Source organism: Cryptococcus neoformans, chromosome 5, assembly GCF_000149385.1.
Source record: "Cryptococcus neoformans var. neoformans B-3501A chromosome 5, whole genome shotgun sequence".
Classification (NCBI taxonomy): Eukaryota; Fungi; Basidiomycota; class Tremellomycetes; order Tremellales; family Cryptococcaceae; genus Cryptococcus; species Cryptococcus deneoformans.
Genome location: NC_009181.1, coordinates 198,580 through 219,595, shown reverse-complemented (window position 1 = coordinate 219,595; position 21,016 = coordinate 198,580). Strand labels below are relative to the sequence as shown.

The window sequence follows — 21,016 nt, the reverse complement described above, 5'->3', positions numbered from 1 at the left end:
CCTCCTCATCAAGTCTTTCCGATATTTCTCCAGATCATCTTTATAAATCTGGTACACCGAGCAACCACACTGCCTTCCCTACCCCCTTCATCGAACCTTCGTGCGAAGCAAAGTATGTTTAAAGACTTGCCCCAGCACTCCGAAGGCCTTCGGTCGTATAATACCTGTGTAGTTCGTCCCAGAGCTTCTTATGGAAACCGTGCGCGTCTTCGCGCAGAAGCTTGTCAAGAGATTGCAGGATTTCGTGGATATTGGATGCTTGCGTTTTCGATGTTTCTTTCATCGCAGCGACATCATGATCAGCACCAAATGTCGCGAAGAAGTATGCTAGGAACTGCTCGCCGGAGCAGATGGGGACGAGATCTACTAGTACAAATATCGGATAGAGGGATGGACCGCGCCTCGGAACATTGGAGAAGAGAATAAGGTAAACGACACTTGGATACCGCTTGTCAGGGATGTGAGAGATCTGCCAAGCACTGTCGTTGGATTAATAGTGCTGAGAAGTATGAGATGGATTGGTCTGTCGTAGTAAATCTGGACATGGTAGAACAAAGGCCTGTGTATGTCGCTTCCGGCATCGTCCAATACTTGTCCTCACGAAAAATTTATCCAACAAGTAAAGGTCTTTCCTTTTTCGCTTCACCATTTGATATTCGTTACTCGGATCGATGTCGATCTTCCCCGCTATATAACAAGCCATCATCATTAACCTTAACAAGATAAAGTATCTTACGTAATGTCCTGTGGCCGACCGCCGACGCCATCTAACAGCGGACGCAGCAACAAACGAAGCAAGTACAATAAATGACCGCGAGTGATGAATTGGAATTTGATTGTTTTCGACATCCACAACTTACTTAAAACTCATAAATAAACAGCAGGGAGTACGCCGACGCCCAAAAATGGTCCTCCGCTCCACGCTCATCGCCCTGGTGACGCTTTTGTCACTTTCCTCGGCAGCTGCATTCTACCTTCCAGGGTCTGCCCCACGCGATTACCTTGAAGGGGAGAAGATCGATGTTTTTGTGAACACGCTTACTCCTATGCTCAACTCTAAGCTCAAGTCACTCATATCATACGATTACTATGACAGCCGCTTCCACTTCTGTTCACCTGAAGGAGGTGCTAAGAGACAACCTGAAAGCCTTGGTTCGATTCTCTTTGGCGATCGAATTCTCTCATCTCCTTACGAGATTCGAATGTTGGAGAACTCAACTTGTCAGAAGTTGTGCCAAGCTAGTGTGCCAAAAGATGACGCGGCATTTATCAACCAGAGGATCAAGGAAGATTACGGGTTGAACTTGCTTATTGACGGGCTGCCGAGCAGTGAGATGAGGAGGGATAGCAAGACCGGAGAGACGTTCTTGGATGCGCAGGGTTTCAGTTTGGGTAACGATGAGATGAACCCGGACAAGCCTGCTTTGAACAACCATTACGACATCTACATCCAGTATCACATGCGTGATGAGAACCACTTTAGGGTGGTTGGCGTTCTCGTCTATCCCAGCACTGTCAATTCCATGGTTGCCGGGTCGACCGAGCCCGACTGTTTCAACAAGCAACCATTCTACCTTTCCGAAGAAAACAGCAACGAGTTCTTCTACACCTATTCTGTATCTTTCCTTGAAAGTGACATCCCATGGGGCCTTCGATGGGACGCTTATCTTCACGTCTTTGATCCCAGGATCCACTGGTTCAGTTTGATCAACTCCCTTATCATTGCGGGCTTCCTCGTTTTCATGGTCGGCATGATCCTTTTGCGATCTATTTCACGTGACATTCACCGCTACAATGCCGTTGACCTGTCTGACGAGGTTCAAGAAGACTATGGATGGAAGCTCGTTCACGGCGAGGTCTTCCGACTTCCTCAGCGACCCATGTTGCTTTCCGTCATGGTCGGCAACGGTATCCACCTCATCATGATGTGCATCGTCACTCTTGTCTTTGCGCTCTTTGGGTTTCTCTCTCCATCCAACCGAGGCTCCCTTGCTACCGTGCTCCTCATCTGCTGGACACTCTTTGGTTGTGTCTCTGGTTATTCTTCTGCCCGAACATACACCACTCTCGGCGGGGAACAATGGAAAACTAACCTCATCCTCACTGCCGTGCTCTTTCCTACCGTTGTTTTCACCATCATCGGCATGCTCAACTTTTTCCTCATCTTCGCTTCCGCTTCAGGTGCTGTGCCATTCGGTACCATCCTCGCCGTCTTGTTCTTATGGTTCCTCATCTCTGCGCCCTTGTCGATTGGGGGCTACTTCTATGGTATGAAGCACGGCGCCTTTATCAACCCCGTTCGAGTCGCTTCCATTCCACGACAAATCCCCCCCAAGCCATGGTACCTGTCAACTTGGCCCGCCGCCATTCTCGGAGGTATCCTTCCCTTCGGCGCTGCATTTGTGGAGCTCTACTTCGTTCTTTCCTCTCTGTTCGGTAACCGAGCCTATTACGCTTTTGGCTTTCTCTTCCTCACTTTTGTCATCGTCGCTTTAACTACTGCCACTGTCACTGTCCTCTTTGTCTACTTCTTACTCTGCGCAGAGGAGTACAGATGGCACTGGAGGGCGTTTCTGATTGGAGGCGGTTCAGCATTTTGGCTGTTCGCTTACGGTGTGTGGTACTGGGTTTCGAGACTGTATTTGAATGGGTTCACAAGTGTGGTGCTCTACTTTGGCTACCTGTAAGTTTACGCCCCTCTTATAAATTGCAGTGTGGTATACTGATCAATGGACAGGTTCTTAGTCTCCCTTCTTGACTTCCTTGTTGGAGGTTCAATAGGTTATGTGGCCACATACTTCATGTTGAGAAGGCTCTATACGTCAATTAGAGTGGATTAAAGAGGTTTAAGGGGAGCTATGTCTTGGCAAGATCAGAAAGCCGAGCAGTCAATAATTGTCGGAATGAAGGGATAGGACGAAGGAAGATTTGCGAGCAAGGAGATTTACCGCAAAGTTTACGACTCAATGATTACTGTCCCAAACTTAGAGTAATAGTCTTGCAAAAGTAGTATCTTAGATATGTATGCTACGCCATTTACTGTTTATCAACTTCTTTGTTCAGTGACTGGGCATTATACAACACAGCATGCATCAGCACGGAGGATCCTCATCTTGTAGGAAATCTCTCTCTTGAACATCCAAGTTTGAGGGTGGGAATAAAGGAAAAAAAAATATCTAATAAACAGAACACGAACCACCTTCTCCTTCTTCTTTTCCTTGAACAATTAATTACTGTACACATTTTCGTTTACACTCTAAACCTATATCTTTGAATGAAATTAAATCTGCAGGGAGAGGTTTCTTCAATTACTTTGAGCTTTGAGCCTGCGCAGCGCGGTACTGCTTAGCGTAAGCGATAATTTCGTGGTCGCCAATGGTCAAAACCTTCTCGCTCGGAGGGTTGGCAGCAAGATGTGCGATACAGGCACCAATACTAAAATGAATGTCAGTTTATTCGCCGACAATGAAGCAAAAAGATCAAAAACCTACTCAGCGCCTTCGACAGCCAGACTATCCACTGACAGCCCAACCTTCCTGATCCCCCTGATCACACCTTTCAAAACAATCTCTGAAATTCCTCTCGACTCCGCCCTGTCGCCAAGCAAGACAGCGGGCTGAAGGATGACGGTGTGATCAAAGTCAAGGGCTTTCACAGCATCTTCGAGCTGACCTTTGATGCGTGGGTAGAAAAAGTAAGAGGAAGAGGCGGCCCCAAGACTTGAAACGAGGATCAACTAAAAGCCTTCGAGTTAGCTTCAAAATACGAATAGTTGGAGGACAATTGCTTACAGTACTTGCGCCATCCTTTTTAGCACGAGTAGCCAAATCCTTGTTCAAACCCAAATCCACCTTTTCCTGCTCCGCAGTTCCACCGGCGTCGGCCCGGGTCGTACCAAGACAGGATACGTAAATACCGCCCTGTTGCACAAGAGCATCCTTATCGGTGGGAGCATCAAAGAGTGAGTTGTAGATTCGAGTGGTGAGCTTGGTGAGAGGATTGACCGCTGATGGAGTGTCGGAAAGCGGACGACGAGTGAGAGCGTTGATAGAGAAGGCATGAGGAGAGGTGAGGAGGCAGTTGAGGGAATGCGAGCCGGTAAGACCAGTCGCTCCAACAAGAGTAACAGCGGTGGGGGTCGTCATCTTCTAGCGAGCTGCAGTATATGTCAGGATGATGAAGATGCCGAGGACGATGAATCAGAGTCTGCCTCTGTCACAGGTACTGCTTCAACGAGAATTTGAGATGTGAGGGTTGGAGGTGAACGTGGGACACGGCGTGGGGTAATCGTCAAATGGAGTGTTCGAGCGATGGCTATATATGCGGGAAAAGACGGAGGACGTGGCGTTGGTCAGCATTTCCGCCGAGGGTATTCGTAACCAATCAATGGCCGATCGAAGGCCGACGGCCACCCGTTCCCAAGCGAAGAAAGGGTAACTTTGGCGAGGGAAGAACTCACCGTAAGCGACGATATCAAGGATGATACACACGCCAAGTGGTGTAAAAAGTGTGAAAGCGGCCAGACGACAGGCGAATGGGAACTGGAAAACCATTGTGAGGTGAGCGGAGCGCACAAAGGACCAAGAGACTTGGTGATACACACATATGCAAGGATACCTGGTAGCTCTGGGTAGAGAACTTGCTCCCACATACGGGGACCGGGAAGGGGGATAGAAAATAGAAGTAAGGATGAGGAAAATGTATGGGAAGTGAAGGTTGGATATATGTACTGTAGACGTAAGTAACTTAAACGGGGGATGGTCGGCATTATCGGATACGCAACTCTGCCGCTGCCTTCTTTCCCACGCCCAGGCTAATTGTAGTATGTACTACACACAACAACCGCGGAGACATTTCTGGAGAGTACTAATATCACTCCATATTGACGAATCTAGGCCTTTTGGTGGCTGTCCGTGGCTGCAAAGTGCAAAAACACAGCATCAAAGGAAAACGCATAAACCGTTGCTCATGAACTGTGGAGCGGTTAATACCATCAACGAAAAAGTAAGCAAATGTACTCCATCACGCCTGGATCCATCTCCGGAAAGACCTCAAACCTTTCTATACATCTTCGGCCTCTGTGACTTCCGCCAAGGCCAAGCATCATCTCACGACCAACTCGCGACCCGACAAACTAGTTTTACCATTCCGCTTGCCTTCGTAGTGAGTGTTAACGGGACTAACCGTGTCTTGCAGTGTCTATCTGCGCTCTGCGCTTGTACTTTTGATGGTCAGCTTCTCATGCATGATGTGTATAAGGGATGTAGACGGATGTTCGGTTGATGGGCAGCAGGTGGATAGATGAGCAGACAGCAGGGCATCAATCGCGAGCAAGGACATAAATTTTGGCAGTCGATCTTTGGGTACAAGTGAGTGATGAATTGTCAATGTGAGCATAAGGTGTATCACAGAAGTTTGGGGGATTTCATTTATTTTCAGGTAGGCAATGTTTGAGATGATAGGCAATGTAGGCAATCATCACAGTTATGAATGACGTCCTGGGAGATATGGTGCGATGAGTTTTCCATCATGTTAACTCATTCACGCTCCTCTGTACTTCGTACTTTCGCCCATGATTGTTAATCATAACGACATATCTTTTGACTTATTATGCTGTTCCCGTTCTCACAAAAGTCATTGCAAATTTCGGAAATAACATACCGTTACAAGCCTCCATTCCGCCAAGCCTTGCTTTCGATCTTCAAAATGGAAACAAGAAATAACTCCCTACTACTAAGTTTCTTTCTAAAGGCACGAGTTGAGTTAGGTGTGATTGAATACGAAGCTGTTCCAGAGCATACAGATGCAGCTTGCAATGCTCTACTACTGGTTCGACAGTCGATATTTAGTCTAGCTCTTCTCTTTTCAAAGCCCAAAAAAGTCTCAAACACAGCCAAGCAATAACCAACAAAGATCTCTGCTCCAGAAAGAAAGAAAGAAAGAAAGAAAGCCGAAAGGGCCTAAGAAAAAATAAAACTTGGACGGGAAGCGAGATACAGGGGGCAGGATGTGTTGATGTGGCAGCCAGAGGCCAGTCTCTCTCGAAAACGAAATGATTAATATCGATACGTGAAGGTAGAAAAAGACGAATCTGAGGGCCACATCTGATATCTGGAGTGTAACCTCAGTGTCTTGCATGAGAAATGCCAAATGAATGCGTTCCAGGGCTTCTATCCGCTAGTCACAGTTGTAAATGTTACACAGTCCCAATTACACATAGTTCTATGTATTTCAGAATTTTACATTTTTTTAAGGCATGATAGGCTCTCCTTCGTCGTCAAACTCAACAGCCACCCTGTTTCGGAAAGAGTATTGCAGAGCAGTGGCGATCTTGCTGGCCTCAAGAGCGTCTTCAGGTTGGAGGGATAAAGCTGGAGTAATTATATGAATTGGATATCCGGAAACTCTTTTTATGGGGACACTCACGTTTGTCCTCCAATACACAGGTGGCAAACTCATCAAGATCATTGACGAAGGATTGTTGGTAAAGAACAAAGGCGTCGCCACTAGAAGAAATGATGAGCCCATGTCTGGAGAGGGTATTTTATGGATACATACGTTGTCTCACTTCTCACTCCATGGGCGTCTCGTAGCTGAACACGGTTTGCAGGAGATTCCTAGATAATTAACGTCAATTTTGCTCTTTATCGCAGAATAAATGCCTCTCACAGCGTTGACTACAGCTGTACCCTTGGTACCAAAGACTCTGGTGGAACTCTCGTGCCCATTGGTAAGAGTTCGTCCAATATGGGAAGTAAGGATCTTCCCATTGGCAAACTCGACGATACCGTAACCATTATCGGCATCCCCAAATTTCTGCAGATCATGATAGACAGCGGTCTGACCAAATGCGATGACCCTGTTGACTTGCTTCTTAGGGTTAATCAGACCCTTTTTAACGTTGAGGAAGTAGCGGGCAATGTCAATCTTCGAAGACGATCAGCAATTAAGGTAAACGGATGGCCTAGAGAAGCTTACGTCGTGAACGCCCATGTCGACAAAAATACCGCCAGACATGGCTGAGAACTGGATAAAGAAACCTTTGAATGGATGTGAGCATATGATAAGGTACAATACTCTGTTACTAACCTGTGGGGTCCTGGGCGTCAAGACACCAAGATTCGACGGCGTGGATGTCTCCCAACTCTCCTGCGTCGACTAACATCTTGAGAGCTCGGTTAGACTCATCATCTGCAAATGCTATTAGTCACCAAACAAAAAGAATTAAAACATTCAACAGGCCAACTTACATCGACGGCAGAAGGGAACCAAAAATTTGAGCTCAGGCTTGGCTCTGGCAGCTTCGACTACCTGCTTCGTAGTGGCAATGTCAACAGCGATAGGCTTCTCACACATGACGTGCTGAAGACTTTTGTCAGCTCTTCCTTCTAATCATTCACTATCAGACTCACGTAACCTAACTCCAGAGCACGAAGAACAAGGGGAGCATGAGTAGCAGTGACAGTAGAGATCAAGACAGCTTGAGCACCACTCTTTTGGAACAACTCCTCTGGGTCGGAGAAGAACTGTACATGGGAAGGCAAGTTCTCAGCGGCCCAAACGTCAGACCCGGGTTTGGAGTCGCAAGCGGCCACCACGTGGATCTTGGGAGCGTAATTACTGAGGATACGGGCTCGAACGGCACCAATTCGACCTAAACCGATGACGGCGAGCTTGAGCTTTGTGTCGGGAGTAGTAGCGACGGGCATTGTGATGTAGATGGGTAGAAAGGTGGGCTGAATAGATGGGAGCAATTTGAGGGGGCTCTGGATGATTTGTGCTCATCTTTATGTATTGGGGTCAACCGGTACAAAACGGTGTGAAGATGACCGTGTCTTTCAAAATTCCATCCGTCTTTCGGCTACGTTTGACATGAACAACTTGCAGCTGCCGCTTATCTTATCCGCGAAGGCGGGGCTTTCTTTCAGGCACTGTGGAGTCCCACCAGCCGTTGTAGCAGAAGATTTGAATGGCGCTTTGAAAATCACCGTGGAGGGCGGAGCTTTTATAAAGCCTGTCGGTACAGCATCTTACCCTCTCTTCGTTTAGCAGGTAATACTACCGACCACACTGTGTTTGAAAGTTATACTGTTCAACAGACTGCAGAAGTCGAGGATCGGATAATGAAAGCGGTGGGCACGAACGGTAAAAACTAGCCGGGTTGCAGGCTCAGTAATAACTCTGCGCAACTTAGTACTACTTACTATTACTGTTTTTTTTTCTAGTTCGGCGTTCTCCTCTTTTTTCTATCAAAATATTCTGATCTATGAAACATCTACTCACGACCTAACTGATTTTGTAGCAGTGCATAGCAGTTACAATGGTTACATGAATCTTTGGATACGAGCCATAGACGCCAAAACTGTATTTTTGGCCGAATTCGTTCAAGAAAGCGCCTTGTCCATTCTTCTTTTTAATGCCTTAAAAGTCAAACTTCTGAAGAAGGACAAACTTCAAAGCAGCAGTTGCTCCGCTCCGATATTCTGGCTCCGGGGCCTCGTGGAACCAACTCTATCAAACTGGATTGGAGGTGGGAATGTGGAGGCCCGAAATAATTTAATCGCTCGCACGGTCGGTGGTGGTCGAGAATGATGTGATGTACTTGGACGATATGTTTTTAATAAGCTTCTGAGATGGAGAGGAGTCTTATTGGGGAAAAACTCATGAGACCATTTATATACAACAACTCTAACAACTCTTCTTTTACCACATTAGTCTGCTTTCAACTAACGCCAACACCGCCAAAAGCCGAGCTATCCTTATTATGCATCCGACCCACTCAACGTTAAATCCCACTAGATTCGCGCCTAACCACGCCCAGCATGCCCTCTCTCTCACATCTCAGCTCCTTATCTCCGAAAGGCCGATCCACTCGTATATGACGATGGGCGGCATTATTATTCAACCTTGCTGGTATGTCCGACATTTCCTTGAGGTTACTGTAGGAGATTTTGGGCAAGGGTAGTCATGTCAGCAGAGTGGCAAATGGTTACTCTTACGCAGTAGCCTTTTTCAGTCCATAGCTCAAATCGAAACGGGAAAGTCTAATTAGGAACTGCAGATGTGTGCCTGAAGAAGAGGAGGCAGGGCGTTGATTTTATGATGGCTGACTTGCCATCAGAAACCCTAAACACTACTTGCTTGATCGTCCACATTTACTATTGGTTAGCCACCAATGCTTGGGGTCTCGCACATGCAAAAATTATCCATGCATAAAAGGATGGATGATGATGATGGGGAAACCAACGAAAGTCGAAGTAGGAGAAGAGAGAGGAATAATAATACGCTTATACCCCGATACTGTCATTTGGTATTCTTCGACGTCCGCACGGCCGACTGCAAATGTCGGCATTGCGACTGCTGGAAGTATTTGTATTAGAATATTTTGTATTTGCGAATGGACATTTGTTGTTGAGAGGTGAGAGGCAAATGGGTCGTATTACAGAGAGCCGAGAAAAGGTCGGGATTTTGTGAAGTGGTAATGTGTTAATTCCGGTGGACGGAGTTATCTCCGTGGACGGCTGACAATGTTTTGAGCATCTCCCTCTGCTTTTCTGCTCTTCAAGCCGGACCGTCACTGACCGGCTTTTCATGCAGCATACTCACCCCACACCATGTATAAAGACCCTCATGTCTGCTCCTATCCCCTCTCCACTTTCCATTCACATTTCTCCACATCCTCCATTTTCATATTCGCACAATGAGCCCCACCGCCATCATTGACAACCACAAGGTCGACCTCGCCGACCTCAAGTCTAAGGTCGTTGACGGCCATGTCGAGCTCGAGGAGACTCCCAGGCCTCCCGTCGCCGACAACTTCATGTATGACTTCAAGTACAACCACGCTTTGCCTACCACCGACGCTCTCGGTGTCTCTATTCCCGACGATGTCGATGCTCAGAATGCTGCCGAGGAGATTGTCGCTAAACTCTCCAAGGTTTTGAGCGAGGGTGATGCGAAGGGCTTCACTGGCCTGTTCCTCGAGTACGGTGAGTAATTCACTTCTTTCCTCCTGGTGTCACGACATTGACATCTACCAGGTGTTTGGAGGGACAAACTTGCCTTCACCTGGGACTACCGAACCTTCAACTTTACCGAGAACATTGCTCGTGCTGCCGCCGACCTTTTGCCATCCACCCACTGCACCAACTTCAAGCTCCTTAAACCCGCACCTGCCATCCAGAAGCCTTACCCCGACCTTTCCTTCCTCCAATTCGTCTTGTCTTTCGATACTCCCCTTGTCCAGGCTTCTGCCGTCATCAACGCTGTCTTCACTCAGGAGGGATGGCGTCTGTGGACTGTTCACTCTGTCGCCGAATCTCTTCTTAAGTTCCCTGAGCTCGATCCTGCTGATGGCCACATGACCGGTCCCGTATCTTGGGAGAAGCAAAGGGAGATGGACGACGAGGAGATCGTGCCCGATGTCTTGATCGTCGGTGGTGGCCAAAAGTGAGTTTTCTGTTTACAAGATTTGTCACTCGGTGTACTGACTTTGTGTCCCAAGTGGTCTTGCACTCGCTGCTCGACTCAAGGCTTTAGGTGTACCTAACCTCATCGTTGAGCGTAACGCTCAGATCGGTGAGATTTGGAGAAAGCGATACGAATACCTCTCTCTTCACTTCCCTCACTGGGCGGACCACTTCCCTTACTTCCCCTTCCCCAAGTACTGGCCAACTTACACCCCTGCTCAAAAGCTCGGTATCTTCATGGAGTGGTACGCCTCCGCTATGGAGCTGCCTGTCTGGACCAAGTCTACTGTTGTCAAGGCCGAGCAAGACGCCGATGGCAAGTGGACCGTCGAGGTTAATAAGAATGGTGAAACCAGAGTTTTGAACCCCAAGCACGTTGTAAGTGAGAGTTTATTCTTTTTTTTTTTTTTTGGACTACCGCTCATTGATCGTTCAGGTTATGGCCACTTCTCTCTGTGGTGTTCCCATGACCCCCGTCATCCCCGGTATGGACAAGTGGAAGGGCACTGCTCGTCATTCCACTTCTCACGACAGCTCTCGTGAATGGGTGGGCAAGAAAGTCCTCGTTGTTGGTACTTCTTCCTCCGGTTTTGACACTGCCTATGACTGTGCCCGCCGAAACATCGACGTTACCCTTCTCCAGCGATCCCCCACCTATATCATGTCCCTCACCCACTCCGTGCCTCGTAACATTGGTAGCTTTGAGCCCAAGAATGGCGTTGCTCCCAACATTGAAGAACAGGACCGATTATTCAACTCCATGCCCGTGGGTCCCGGTGAAGAGCTTGCTCGACGCAACCGTGCCGTTCTCGAGGAACTCGACAAAGAAATGCTCGACGGTCTTCGCGCCAAGGGTCTCAAGACCTACAAGGGTCAGAGGGGTACCGGTCAAGCTACTCTTGGTTCCACACGTAACGGTGGTTTCTACTTCGAGGCGGGTGCTTGTGAGCAGATCATCAAGGGCAAGATCAAGGTCGAGCAGGGCTACGTTGAGTCTTTCACAGAGGACAAGGTCATTCTTTCTGGCGGCAGGGAGAGGGAGTTTGACCTCGTTGTCTTCGCTACCGGTTTCTCCAACACCATCGACTCTGTCCGACAGACATTGGGTGACAAGATCGCTGACCAATGTGGCCCTATCTGGGGTGTCGACGAGGAGGGCGAGATGAAGTCTGCCTGGAAGGAGTGTGGTGTTCCCAACCTGTGGTTGGTGATCGGCTACTTGCCTCTGACTCGATACCATTCCAAGTTGGTTGCTCTCAGGATCAAGGCTTTGCTTGAGGGCGTCTCTCCTGCTCCATACAAGGCTTAGGTGAGGTTGATGTGCATTAGTAGTCATAGCTGTAGTAGATCTCAGTGTAGAAAAAAACAGTAGTATACTTTCTGTTAGGGGACATTTTATTTCATCTCATTTTATCTCTTATTGTTGCTTTTGTCTCGGATGAATGAGTTCGGCATCTTCCCAATTCATGCATACCATAATGCTTGCTCCTGGTCCTGACTTCGCCGATGCCAAAGATATGACTTATTTAGTTCCACGACACCCAAATTAACGATTATCAAACACGATCTTAGAACACGATCATAGATATAGATACATTGCTTATACCGAACACAGTCGCACCCAATATATAAATGATAACATTACACAGATCTCGCCAATAGCCACAACAACATTCTTCACGCATGCGTATCTGGATTGGGCGCTTGATGAGACCTTTCTTCCCTATAAAGATGCATGTTCCAATCCCAACAGTTAACCGTCTGGAATGGGTCCCAGGTACTATCCCCTACATTAGGAGCATCTTGTAGCAGCATCGGCTCCCAGAATTGTTGCAACTGTTTTAAACGTCAGCATTGCGTCCCAAGCAATTATACCAGCCTCGCGAGATTGATTCTCGGAAGGACTATTTGATCGGTATAGACTCACAAGCTGATTTGTAAAAGTTTCATTAATCTCAGTTTGATCGCCCGCAGTGCTCGTACTCGATGACATCTGCTTATTCGCTATATTCTCGGCTCCCGGTATTGGATTCAGGACACCTGCTCCTGTTAAACCACCCATCGTAGGACCCAAGATGTCTGGAAGCAGGTTGATATTCGAGGACATAATCTGAGGAGGACTGTCATTTGACTGCGATGGCGTGGACTGCGAAATAATCTTGGCCACTTGTCCACCAAAAGCCGCACGCTGGATTAACCTCGTCCTCCAACCAAGAAGAGAAAAGTTATCTGGGTCATCTTGATCGCTATTGTCGCCAGTATCGCCCTCACGGAGAGCAAAGGTGCTATTATCGCTGGTTGTTTGTTGGCCGGCACTCTCACATTTGGATTTGTCAATAGCGTCTTGGCATCTACGCCTGAGCCTAATTAGCCATTGGAGGTTGGTGGACAGGCGGGGAGAAGAGCCCGTTTGGACAGCCGACGTGAACGCCTCGATCACGGTGTTGATTAGACCGAGGGCAAAATCTGACAGAGGATTTTGAGGTGACTTAAATATCAGAGTACCCATTGAGACGGCAGAATTGAAAGCATGATACTGCGCTAAAAGGATCAGCCATCAATTTTAACTCATATCGATAGGAACTTGCCCATAGTGGCCAGTGCCGGGTTGAAACGTTACGATGGATTTTATGGATCGTGACAACGCATTGAACGATTGCCTACAAGCAAAAATGTAAGCTTTCTTGGAAGTGTGGCCATCCGGCAGATGAACAAATTCTCACATTACACCTCTCAACAACCGTGAGATATGAAGGCGCGTAAACGGACTGTGAGGGGTCGGGAGAGGTCTTGATGAGAGCACGAACGAAGTAGGGACGATGGAGGAATAATAGGGTTTCGGAAATGCTGATGGACAAGAAAAATTTCTATTGCCAACGTGAGCTCCCGGCTGAGTGATCTTCATACAGCTTTGTTCCCGAAAAGCTCACCTGAAAAGTCTTATGAAGTTCTTTCGAGCTAATTTCAGGACTGTTGTCAATTGCAGCCTGAGGATCAGGATAGATACTAGGCAAAGCCTGGAGGGCTTGTCGGCATCGCAGATTGAAAGGTACCTGGCGCTCGAAATCAGTGCTGTTCGTTGGAGCCTAATATCAGCGACCCAAATCCACCAGGAGGGCAAAGTGATACCCACACTTGACGAGAGAGCTCCATAATGGTAGAATAAGGAGGAGCTTGAACATTAGTTGCTGAGCCGAGGATTCTGCACCGGGATGGTCAGGCTCGAACATACTAGATTGGTGCTCTACAAGTTATTAGTTGCCACTCACGATGCAGCTATGCGACTGAGTTCAAACTTCAGAGTATAATAGTCCTTCTCGATATGAATTGGGGGTTGTGAAGGGTACGCGGTGTCATACACGCCTGGCCAGAGAGTGTTACTAATAGTGTGCGAAACAATGTCAGTAATCGATAACGGCAATGAACTGTGTAACTAACGGCCGACTGTTACAGTTTGCTTGGAAGATATCGGCACTGTGGCATTCCCAAAATACTCGGCTGAATGTTTGCGCATCAATGACAGCACATGGCAGGGAGTCGAACCAGGAAATGACTGACCGTCGCTGTTCTACAAGTTCTGGATCAAGGTCCCATCTGGCACCATCCCTATGAAGACCCATCTAGATACAGCGGCGATCAGCATTCGGAACATGCGGAATATCAGATATATTTCAGGGCCCTCAAACTCACCGCCTGTATCAACCTCATCGATAGACCCCATAATGGCCAGGATGCATCTCCATTTCGCCCTTCTTCAGATTCGTTACTGAATTGGGCCAATATATGCTTTTTTAAAAGAAACTACGGTCAGCCTGATTGGTCTTCAATCGTAAGATAAAACATGAGAACGTACCAAGGCTTGAAGCCCTGAAATTGAAGGTCGCGACAGAAGATCGCCTTTTGACAAAGCGACCTGAGCTACAGAAGCCAGCTCGTATGCAGTAGGATCATTGGGCGCCAGTTCAAGACAATGCAATGTGCCGAAAGCAAGGACCATAAAAACAAGACCTAGGTCCTGATAGTTCATCCTGCCTCGGCCAAGTCGCTGGAGAGGTTCAGGAGGAGATGTGATGCTTGTTATCCGAAAGAGATACATCTCTTCGTAGACAGGCTGGAATTCAGAACGAGGGCAGATATCGTAACTTCATCATTTGTATGAGCATCGAAGGAGATTCATGCCAAGACGGTAGGTTTACTCACTGCCAGCTGAAGGAACGGTAGTAACTGTCAACAAGCATGTCGGCGTAGTATCTATCAGGTAGCCTGGAGAGAAGATCATATCTCGACCATGAGACAACTTTGGTCTTTGAAGTGTGAAAAGGAAATGAATGAGGAAAAGCTGTGGGGCGTAGATTGTGTGGGGGCACCGATGCCTCTGGGATCTCAGGAGATGGTAATCGAGACTGATCTCGCGACTCAGCGTGGTCTCGTGTCTCTTGCTGTCCAAATAAGCAGCGTACGTATTCAAGTAGGAGTCATGAAGACTTACATCCCTCAACCATTCACTCGCTGCAGTCGGCCCCAAGTACTTGCTCGTTCCTCCTTGTCCCATCACCAAAGTACCATAGCTCTGCTCTTCCTCAACATCGACATTCTCAGCTAGGACAGGAGGACCAAAATGGTGGGGATGATGACTATGCGGTTCAGCGTTACTGTCGCTGTGACGGCCGGCTGCGGGGGGTGATGTCGATGAAATAGAATGCGTGGGAAAATCAAATCGTATTGATCCATCGCATGGAACTATCTTGTTAATCTCATGAACTGCTTCTACCCTGTGAGAGATATCTGGATTACCGGGGCGAACAGTGTTGAACTGCAGATCTGACGCGTGAGTTTGGGGTGGATGTTGTTGTAGATGTTGAGGCTGAGGTTGATGCTCGTAACGCGGGGATTCTAGCATATCATACCGAAAAGGGCCTGATGAAGAAGATCCTCGCAAATGGTCATCATCATCTGACTGCTGCAGGCTGGAAGATGCCTCTTCTGGTCGATTAGTTGGAGGCTGAGCGGCCACAGAAGAAGGCGAAGCCATATGAGGAGAATTCTGTCCGCGACTTCGGGAACTACCATTTCTATTTCCTGTCGCCTGTTGGGAGCGTAACTGCATTCCTGAGGGCGTTTGAGTTTTGTTAGTTTCTTTCGCCGATGCGGCTTCTGTAATGACGGGATCCAATCTATGTCTAGATACGATGCCCTCCAGTTGCTCAAGACGCGTAAGCAAAGCGGAATCAGGATTTGCGAGACTGGGTTCATTTGCGTCAGCGACAGTAAATAGCTCACCAGTAACTGTGTAAATGACGTACTACTGTCTGGTAACGCGAACCCCATCGGGGCAAATAGAATGACAACGTCTCTTGACGCAGTTATCGCATGGCACTGGATAAATGAGTTTGGTATGGTGCATAGGGAGTATCAAATCACTCACCCTGACGATCACACTTGAGTTTGAGCCTCCTGCATTCTAAAAGAATGTCAGCAAAATCAAAAGATGATCTGGCAATCAAGACAGACCATGAAGAGATGTACATACCAGCGCAACTGAACACAGGCCTTTGCTTCCTTTGCTTCTTACGAAGTGGAGCTTTAGAGGCACCGTTCTCTTCTCTGGCTTCTATATCTGATTCCGCTGTGCCTTGACGGTCACGGCTGCTGACATTACTGGCACTAGGTGGACTACGACTGTGCTGGTTAAGAGCGCCAGGGCCGGCCGAATTCTGAAAAGATGTTGGCGACATTGGCGGACGAAGAAGGAAGGCACGGGTGATTTTTGAGAAGCTATTAGGGTAAGGAAGAAACAAAGACAAACAGACCTCAAAGAAAAGAGATGGACAGTAAAGATCATCATTATCGTTAGTAGACTGGGGTAATTACAGTCGGTCCGCAAGACAGAAGAGGCATCATCGTTGAAGGTTCGGCATTCCTCGGCTAGCGCCCACCCGACTATAAATCTCCGCGATCGCGGGCCGGTATCATAAGACAAAATTCCAGTTACTTGCCGAGTTAGACCGTTTTGCTCCCGTTACCGTAGCCGTTAACTATTATTAATTTGCGGTTGTAACATAAGAGGTTTCGTTATTGGCAGCATGCTTGCCGACTGTAACTGAATGCAACAGGACTTGACTTCTTTAGCATAAAATATTGAGTGATACTTCCGGGTGTGAAACACGCTTGTTAGAGAGTAAACGTTACCAATCAATTCCTTTTCAGAGACTTTCCTTATGCATTTTCATTCAGAACGGGAGAATCGTCTCACCCCTTTGCTACAGCCAAAGGACGTCTTTGATACCCCTTTCTACGCCTTCCTTCTCCCCCAATCGAGCGATGAGATCCCATTCGTCTCCTCTCGATCCGGTGATGCCATACACTTCAACTCCACCTCCTTCTTGACCAGCCACGGCCACATATTTACCATCAGGACTGACTCTGAAGCCCCTGATTGCGTCCAGTCCAGTCTCGACGTGTTTCACGCTTTCCACTTTGTCGCCCGTTTCATTCAGCAAAATGATGGCCAATGAATCACCCTTGGGCGGTGGGGCGACATCCTGCGATTCAGGCTGGCGTTCAGCAATGTGCAGTTGCCACCTGTTACTAGCGTAGATGACGTTGGGAATTGTAGGGTGAAGCCAAATCTCGGAAGAGTCCATGAGAGTCTGATGCTCGAGCGGGACATTAGGAGGGATGACGTTGGCAGAGAATGCAGAGAGCGGCTGAATGTCTTCTACGTTTTCAGTTGTGGACGAAGGAAGGGGAAAAGCGTGCACCTGGTGAGAGAGTTCGCAGATAACGTAGGCGAGATTCTCTGTAGCAGCGTATGTATCAGCTCGACTTGCCGTACAAAGTGGACGACCACCTCAGGTGAAAATCACTCACCATCTTTCGAAAACACAGCGTGCCTTGGTCCAGAGCCTGGGGGCAGGTGGAGCGACCCAACCACCTCGAGCTGCGCGTTCCCTTGACTTCGGCGAGCTATCCAAACGCGGTCGGAGCCCAGATCGCATGAGAAGAACAACCCAGTCTTCTGGTGTTCGAGAACTTGGTGGGCATGACACTGTTTTTGACGGTATGGAACAGGACCGTGAGCACCTGGATGTGATGAGTAGGTAAAATCGAAGGTGATCTCAGTGCGTTTGACGTTGCTGGCGAATGTACCGTTGGCTGAAAGAGGATAGAGGGCAAGGGAACCTCCCAAGTACTGGTGCCTATTAGTTTTTGTCACATCGAGGCCGGTAAATTGGAGGTGCAGCTAGACGCACTGTAGCTAAAACAACTGCCGACCTGTCCGAAAGAAGCTGGACTGATCTAACGTTAATGCAAAGATGACTTGCAGAGCATACGCCACCCAGCGCTTGATGTACTCACATTGCGCCGGAGCACCCAAAGTCGGTTCGCGACTGGTAATCTTTACGTCCTCACCGTGGAGCTCGAAGGTGAACAGCTCTCCCTTTTCATCGCCCTCCGACAATGCAAAGAGTTTGTCGACAGTGCCATCGTTCTCTTGGCGGAAGGGTGATTTCTCTAACCATGAGCAGTTGTGCGGAGCAGGATAGTTGTGTTCGAGTTTCAAAGCCGACTGGGCGGGATCAAATTCGATGACTGTGAAGGACGGACGGTCGCCGGAAGCTATCAACCGGTATCCCATGATGAAATAATGTGGTTATTTAGAGTAGATATGCGAATAAAAATATCTAGCAAGGTCGTGAAACAGAAAGGTTGGTGCGATATGGATGAATACAGGGCCTCACGAATGAGTAACTGTTCTTGACTACTTAAGTATTGTAGGTGCCCAAGGACCTACCATTGGCGACTCACTTTTTTGTACTAGGCGTACATAATGAAGTCCGCCTTCGGGGATAACGAAGATTGTGCAACCACCGGTACATAGCTCGTAACAAGTATGTGCGGGCGAATCGGTGTTATGGTACTGAACGCATGCACGGCTTTTTCGGAAAGGCCCGATGATATCATTTATGCATAATATGCATTTCGCACATTCTACTGCTGCTTAACGGGGCCGTACCAATCATCAAAGCCGAGATCCCAGCCCCACTTGGGAGTATTAATTCTCTGAGCTTTACCGGCGGCCGCCATCCCATCCAATTTAACCATATCCTCCTTTTCAATGGGAATTGTCTTGAGATTATCCTCAATACGCTTGGGAGAGACAGATTTGGGGAGAACAACAATACCCCTGTTGACTTGATAGGAAATGCAGATAGTGGCGGGAGACGTCTTATATTTCTCGGCAATGGCGTTGATTTCGGGGTCAGAGAGGAGAGGAGCGTCTGATGAATACAAATGTCAATCGGATCCTTGTTGAGGCGAAGAATCCCTGCAGATTCAAACTCACTAGTGGATCCCAAGGGTGAATATGCCTCCAATAAAATACCCAAATCACGACAGTACTTGACCAGCTTGTGCTGAGGGAGGAAGGGGTGAAGTTCAACTTGGTTGACAGCAGGGACGATCTTCCATGTCTTCTTCAATTCCTCGAGATAGGGAATAGACCAGTTGGCAACACCAATGGCCTTGACTTTGCCAGAAGCGTAAACCTCCTCCATCTGGCGCCAAGTCTCAGACTGGTCCCAATCTCGGTCTACAGCGCGAGAGCCATCAGGGTTGACTGGCAAGAGGCCAGAGGATTCGTTCTGCGATAGCAGACAAAGAAACATCAGTCATCATGGTCGCTTCAGGGAATAGGTCTACCTACGGGAACGAGACGAACAGGCCAGTGAATGAGCTGCACTATTAATCAGCAATGAACGCTAAATTTTGGAGAGAACTTACATAAAGATCAAGGTAGTCTGTCTGTAAAGCTTCAAGAGTCTGTCTCAAGCCGTCCGCAACGTTTGGCTGGTGGGTGTTCCACACTTTGGAAGTAATGAATATTTCAGAACGAGGAACACCACTTTCTTTGATACCATCCCCAACTTCAGCCTCATTTTGATAGATCAAGGCGCAGTCTAAGTGACGATATCCATTCTTGAGCGCATGGGCGACTGCAGCTTGAACCTGGCCAGGAGGCGCTTGCCACGTACCTAGTATCAATGAGTTAATGGGTATCCTCTTTCCTTTACACCGAATTCGGGAACTCACCAAGGCCAACAGCTGGGATTTCAACACCGTTGTTGAGCTTGAAGCTTGTAGGGGCGCTCATCTCGATTTTGATGGAACCTGTAACTTTAAGTGGGAGAGAGAGGAGAGTACTATTACAGCTCTGAATGCTTTGCGAAAGGCAAATATTTCGCAAGGATGAAGAGTGACTTCTTGTGGGACTGATGAGGGGATGAATACCAAAGGAATTTACGATCAAAGCCTTTTTTATAGAAATATGGGCCACTTGTTATAGGTCATAATCAAGCATTATCGCCATGCTGTTCCGGTCCGGGCGCACCACGGGCAATTCTAGGCTCGACACTAGGCTCGACACTAGGCTCGACACTAGGCTCGACACAAGCCCCTCGACGGACATTGGCTCGTCTCCGACACGGCACGAAGTTCCGAGGAGGGGCTTGTTGTCGCAAAATGCAACTTTGGCGGGGATCGTCGGGGGGTTTGTGTCGAGCCTACAAAAATTCGGGAATCAGAGGTGAGGTTTTGGGAGCGGGGAGGCTTGCAGGACAAATAGCTCCGTTCCTCCGGCCTCCAAGATAGCCAGACAGGGAATCCGCTTTAGAGAGGGTACGGACGAATGAAATCGGCCGTCGTAATCGACAAGAGAGGACCCTAGATTTATGCCTGAGTCATCACATCACCACATGTTTTACGTTGTAGCGTCAAGGGTGGATTAGTCCCAACCACGAGGACTCCCCTGGCTATCGGGATTATACCCTCCCGTAGGGATGGTGGTTATGTGGCGGAAAGGGTGTTGTAGGTGTAGTATACAGCAGTAGGTAGGTGTAATAGGCTGGCATACACTAGTAGGTACCGGGGTATAGGTGTAGCTGTATGTAGGGTGAACAGCTATGTGAGGTCTGCCTAGTAGTACTGGGTGTAGCCTTATGGCTGGGTATGGATGGTGCTCTATGAGCTAGCTATATGCTCCGCTCCTTCCGTGGTTGAGAGTCCTATTACAACCTTAGAGACTGTTCGGCAACGATTCTCGAGTGTCTGAAGGTCTTCAGACTCGGGGAACTTTTCAGGCACGGCCGTGGATGGCCGGATGTCTGAAGAGATTTGGTCTGGTGGTCTTCGGACACGTTCGGCGCCATTTTTGAGAAACGTATTCAGCAAGATCCTTCCAACATCAGACACGCGTCAGACGCCCGTCAGACGCATCAGACAGGACTCTTGTCTGGCATATCACCACGTCTGATGTCTGCTGCATCTTTCGCGTTGTAATGCGCTGCCAGCGGCCGCCCGCCGGTCGATTCATCAACACTCTTCGGACACTCCCTGTCGGACAGATGTATCCGACGCACTTCAGACGCAAAATTACAATATTGCCGAACAGTCTCTCAGAAGCCCATAATAAATAGCCAGTTGGTTGTTGACTTTAGAGACGGGCAAAATAATTAAATGCTTGCAGCTCTGGAACTTCACAGGCATAC

The 21,016-nt window shown here is 48.1% G+C and overlaps 7 protein-coding genes across 7 annotated transcripts; 2 read left to right on the top strand and 5 right to left on the bottom strand.

The window, feature by feature from the left end:
- Window positions 1–905: 905 nt before the first annotated feature.
- Window positions 906–2,840, top strand: CNBE0820 (hypothetical protein; the record flags this gene model as incomplete). Its single annotated transcript, XM_770271.1, has 2 exons — window positions 906–2,683; window positions 2,738–2,840. 2 exons carry the CDS (start codon window positions 906–908, stop codon window positions 2,838–2,840), a joined length of 1,881 nt encoding a protein of 626 aa, XP_775364.1.
- Window positions 2,841–3,308: 468 nt separating this feature from the next.
- CNBE0810 (hypothetical protein) lies at window positions 3,309–4,145 on the bottom strand (the record flags this gene model as incomplete). The annotated part of the gene is made up of 3 exons (XM_770270.1): window positions 3,309–3,435; window positions 3,492–3,736; window positions 3,792–4,145. The coding sequence occupies 3 exons, from the start codon at window positions 4,143–4,145 to the stop codon at window positions 3,309–3,311; spliced, it is 726 nt and encodes a 241-aa protein (XP_775363.1).
- Window positions 4,146–6,249: 2,104 nt separating this feature from the next.
- CNBE0800 (hypothetical protein) lies at window positions 6,250–7,709 on the bottom strand (the record flags this gene model as incomplete). Its single annotated transcript, XM_770269.1, has 8 exons — window positions 6,250–6,371; window positions 6,427–6,506; window positions 6,559–6,617; window positions 6,670–6,927; window positions 6,979–7,040; window positions 7,090–7,191; window positions 7,251–7,362; window positions 7,413–7,709. 8 exons carry the CDS (start codon window positions 7,707–7,709, stop codon window positions 6,250–6,252), a joined length of 1,092 nt encoding a protein of 363 aa, XP_775362.1.
- A 1,991-nt stretch (window positions 7,710–9,700) lies between these two features.
- CNBE0790 (hypothetical protein) lies at window positions 9,701–11,778 on the top strand (the record flags this gene model as incomplete). The annotated part of the gene is made up of 4 exons (XM_770268.1): window positions 9,701–9,989; window positions 10,041–10,449; window positions 10,505–10,847; window positions 10,906–11,778. The coding sequence occupies 4 exons, from the start codon at window positions 9,701–9,703 to the stop codon at window positions 11,776–11,778; spliced, it is 1,914 nt and encodes a 637-aa protein (XP_775361.1).
- Window positions 11,779–12,146: 368 nt separating this feature from the next.
- On the bottom strand, window positions 12,147–16,204 carry CNBE0780 (hypothetical protein; the record flags this gene model as incomplete). Its single annotated transcript, XM_770267.1, has 16 exons — window positions 12,147–12,305; window positions 12,397–13,005; window positions 13,058–13,129; window positions 13,193–13,316; window positions 13,400–13,522; window positions 13,603–13,671; window positions 13,739–13,849; window positions 13,908–13,967; window positions 14,028–14,089; window positions 14,160–14,255; window positions 14,323–14,611; window positions 14,670–14,908; window positions 14,959–15,712; window positions 15,773–15,845; window positions 15,895–15,930; window positions 16,000–16,204. The coding sequence occupies 16 exons, from the start codon at window positions 16,202–16,204 to the stop codon at window positions 12,147–12,149; spliced, it is 3,081 nt and encodes a 1,026-aa protein (XP_775360.1).
- A 525-nt stretch (window positions 16,205–16,729) lies between these two features.
- On the bottom strand, window positions 16,730–18,108 carry CNBE0770 (hypothetical protein; the record flags this gene model as incomplete). The annotated part of the gene is made up of 5 exons (XM_770266.1): window positions 16,730–17,294; window positions 17,340–17,435; window positions 17,480–17,661; window positions 17,723–17,763; window positions 17,829–18,108. The coding sequence occupies 5 exons, from the start codon at window positions 18,106–18,108 to the stop codon at window positions 16,730–16,732; spliced, it is 1,164 nt and encodes a 387-aa protein (XP_775359.1).
- Window positions 18,109–18,461: 353 nt separating this feature from the next.
- CNBE0760 (hypothetical protein) lies at window positions 18,462–19,623 on the bottom strand (the record flags this gene model as incomplete). The annotated part of the gene is made up of 5 exons (XM_770265.1): window positions 18,462–18,751; window positions 18,817–19,114; window positions 19,177–19,206; window positions 19,254–19,504; window positions 19,563–19,623. 5 exons carry the CDS (start codon window positions 19,621–19,623, stop codon window positions 18,462–18,464), a joined length of 930 nt encoding a protein of 309 aa, XP_775358.1.
- Between the last annotated feature and the right edge of the window lie 1,393 nt (window positions 19,624–21,016).